At 43.2% G+C, this 3,308-nt stretch overlaps 1 protein-coding gene across 1 annotated transcript in view; it reads right to left on the bottom strand.

Annotated features, from left to right (window-relative positions):
- Positions 1-753: 753 nt before the first annotated feature.
- Positions 754-3,308, bottom strand: part of blzf1 (basic leucine zipper nuclear factor 1) — a gene marked incomplete in the record, with an annotated part of 6,942 nt that continues 4,387 nt past the window's right edge. The window contains 3 exon segments of the mRNA XM_014003045.1: positions 754-1,265; positions 1,359-1,632; positions 1,910-2,038. Coding sequence (XP_013858499.1) covers positions 1,080-1,265; positions 1,359-1,632; positions 1,910-2,038 — 589 coding nt within the window.

The following is a 3,308-nucleotide window of genomic DNA, read 5'->3' as shown; positions in this document are numbered from 1 at the left end:
ACTTTTAGAAATTTTCTTTAAAATGTAACACCTAGTTACAAATTAAATATGTCTGAAGTCATTATGAGCTTCTGCACTCTAAAAAATGAAGAATTTACTCAACCAACTCGTGTCATCTGGTTCCACTAAACCAGTGGTCCCCAGACTACGGTCGGCCCGAGTCATCAGTTGGTCCGGCACCCAGAACAATACCAGAGACTATTTAGTTTTTTTTTCATATACGTGTATTTATATTTGATTATAAAGTTGGACTTTTGCAATAAAATATTCCTTAGTTATGAACTATTTTCATTATTAAGTATTATTAGTTAGTAACTATTTCATACATACACACATATAACGTGACCTTCTGTTCCACCCTTCTGCGGTCTGTGCCCCTATCTGGCAACCCCCAGAAAAACATCCTAAACCCACCCCTCTCAAAGAGAGAACGGAATAATGGCGAAAAGATTAGGTAAGAGAAAAATAGGTATAGGTAGCTATTTTGCATTTGACTAACCTGTTTGTCCAGGTGGAGGCGGGGCTTATAAGGCTGAGTTTCAACTGAAACCCTTCAGACTGAAGAAGTCTCTTGGAGGAGAGACGAAACGTTTCACTAAAGAAGAGCCCATCCAGAGGACCTATTTATTTTTTCTTTTTGATTTTTTTCTACCTGGATTCCTGAGATGCATCAGGAAATAATTTGAGACAATTTATTGTCTCAGAAATATCTCATATAAGATTATTTTTAAAAATATCACAATAATCGGAGCGTCGTTATTACCAGAAGGGTGAAATTTAATTGAAAATCTGCACAATTATGCTGCAGGGGGAACCAGGCGTAAGGAATACATAAAAACAACACTGATATGTTCCAGTTATCGTTTCACCGATTCACCGTGACTCGACGGTCCAGAATGAAACGTGGTTTAAACCGAGTTAAAGAAAATTACAGCATTGGATTTTCAAAATAAAACTCCTATTTTCTTATTTCCTTAATAAAATAAATACCAGGTATCGGGAAAAAGAAAACTGAATCAGTTTCCATGAAGCGATGCTTCAAGTAAGTCTGATGAAAGAGGGCTCCTCCTGGCCTTTGGCTACAGAACAATGATGTCTCCGGTGCAGCGCTCGCAGCAGTTGAAGGTGATGTTCTCGTAGCGGGTGTAAGGGTGGAACCGGCCGATGCTCTTCTTGTTGTTGAGGAAGTTGGAGGAGGTGGAATCGCTGAGCTCGGGCTCCGCCTTCTTTTCTGAACACTGGATTGGGTTTAAACTTTTCAGAACCTGACATAAAAAAAAACATATATATATATTTTTTGTAACGAGCATTACAGAACGAAAAAACAATAAATAACAAATGTGATTTTGAGCCGGTACCTTCTCGGCCATCTTTTCAGCTGGTGTGCTGCAGAGCTGCTCGGCTGCTGCACTGCTGCTCTTCGTCACACTGCTGCTCTTCGTCACACTGCTGCTCTTCGTCACACCGATGCTGCTGCTGCTGTTTTTGTTGTTGCCCAGCAGGTGGGAGTTGATGGCGTCTGCCAGCTTGTGATTGGCTGCAGCCAGCTCTCCCATGCTGAGGGGCTGAGAACTGGGGTAATAAGTCTGCTGTCTGCCCCACTGCAAAGATACCAGGAGCTGCTCCAGAGACCTGAAAATGAACAAAACATAAAAAAACATGTTTTAACCAGAATATAAACTCCAAAGAACTCAGATGTTTAATCACTGTTTCATTCAGGACTTTTGTTAATTATCTCACACCACCAGAGGGTGAAGACAGGTGATCCTGTATGTAAACGTACAAGGATCTGATGTTTTTGTTTTTCTTTTTTCTACATCATTATTGTTTGAATTAATTTTTTGGGAAAAGGGGACAGATATTATAAGACTTTTTTCTTCTTTCTGCTGCCTGTTCTGGAGAATGTTACCTGTGCGTGAGCATCATGTCTCTTGTGAACTCTTCCCTCTCCAGCAGCAGGTCCTGAATCGCTCCTTGTGCCTCTCTGGTTTGTCTCTGCAGTGCTGCTCTGGCGTTTGTCAGTTCCTCTGCCATGACTCTGAAGACGGGACATTTGTGCAAATGTTTTTTAAAAACTGTAATTGTGCTGATTCTATTTTCCGTCTGACGATTTCTTTGAGAAATCCTCCTCCGTTTCAAACATTTATAAATTGGTTATAGTGCGTTATGAGGGACAAAATTAAGACTATTGTGCAACCAGCAGTTGCTACAACCTTGTAGCAGGAGGCTATATCTATTCCTAAGACAGCTATTGATCTGATTATTGATAGGCTGACACTGCTAACTGAGCAGCTGGTCCCCGGTTACTGAGGACCGGCAAATGTGAAGGAGACTATTTATTTGTGTTAGCATTGGAGAGGCTAGCGACTAGCACGGATAGGCTAGCGTTAGCATTGAAGAGGCGTGCGACTAGCATGGAAAGGCTAGCGTTAGCATTGGAGAGGTTAGCAACTAGCATGGATAAGCTAGCGTTAGCGTTGGAGAGGCGAGCGAATAAGCATGGACAAATTGGCGTTAGCATTGGAGAGGCGTGCGACTAGAATGGATAGGTTAGCGTTAGCATTGAAGAGGCGTGCGACTAGCATGGATAGGTTAGCGTTAGCATTGAAGAGGCATGCAACTAGCATGGGTAGGCTAGCGTTAGCATTGGAGAGGTTAGCAACTAGCGTGGATAGGTTGGTGTTAGCATTGGAGAGGTGTGCGACTAGCATGGATAGGCTAGCATTAGCATTGGAGAGGTGAGCGATTAGTATGCCTAGGCTAGCGTTAGCATTGAAGAGGCGTGCGACTAGCATGGRTAGGTTGGCGTTAGCATTGGAAAAGCGAGCAATTAGCATGGACTGGTTGGCGTTAGCATTAGAGAGGCGTGTGACTAGCATGGATAGGCTAGCATTAGCATTGGAGAGGCGAGCGATTAGCATGCCTAGGCAAGCGTTAGCATTGAAGAGGCGTGTGACTAGCATGGATAGCTTGRCGTTAGCATTGAAAAGGCGAGCTATTAGCATGGATAGGTTGGCATTAGCATTGATAAGGTGAGCTATTAGCATGGATAGGTTGGCGTTAGCATTGAAAAGGCGAGCGATTAGCATGGATAGGTTGGCATTAGCATTGAAAAGGCAAGCGATTAGCATGGATAGGTTGGTGTTAGCAATGAAGAGGCATGTGACTAGCATGGATAGGTTGGCATTAGCGTTGGAGAGGCGTGCGATTAGCATGTCTAGGCTAGCATTAGCATTGGAGAGGCGTGTGACAAGCATGCCTAGGCTAGCGTTAGCATTTGAGAGGCTAGCAACTAGCATGGGTAGGTT

Source organism: Austrofundulus limnaeus, unplaced genomic scaffold, assembly GCF_001266775.1.
Source record: "Austrofundulus limnaeus strain Quisiro unplaced genomic scaffold, Austrofundulus_limnaeus-1.0 Scaffold16, whole genome shotgun sequence".
In the NCBI taxonomy this organism is placed as follows: Eukaryota; Metazoa; Chordata; class Actinopteri; order Cyprinodontiformes; family Rivulidae; genus Austrofundulus; species Austrofundulus limnaeus.
This window is presented reverse-complemented; position numbering and strand designations above follow the sequence as displayed.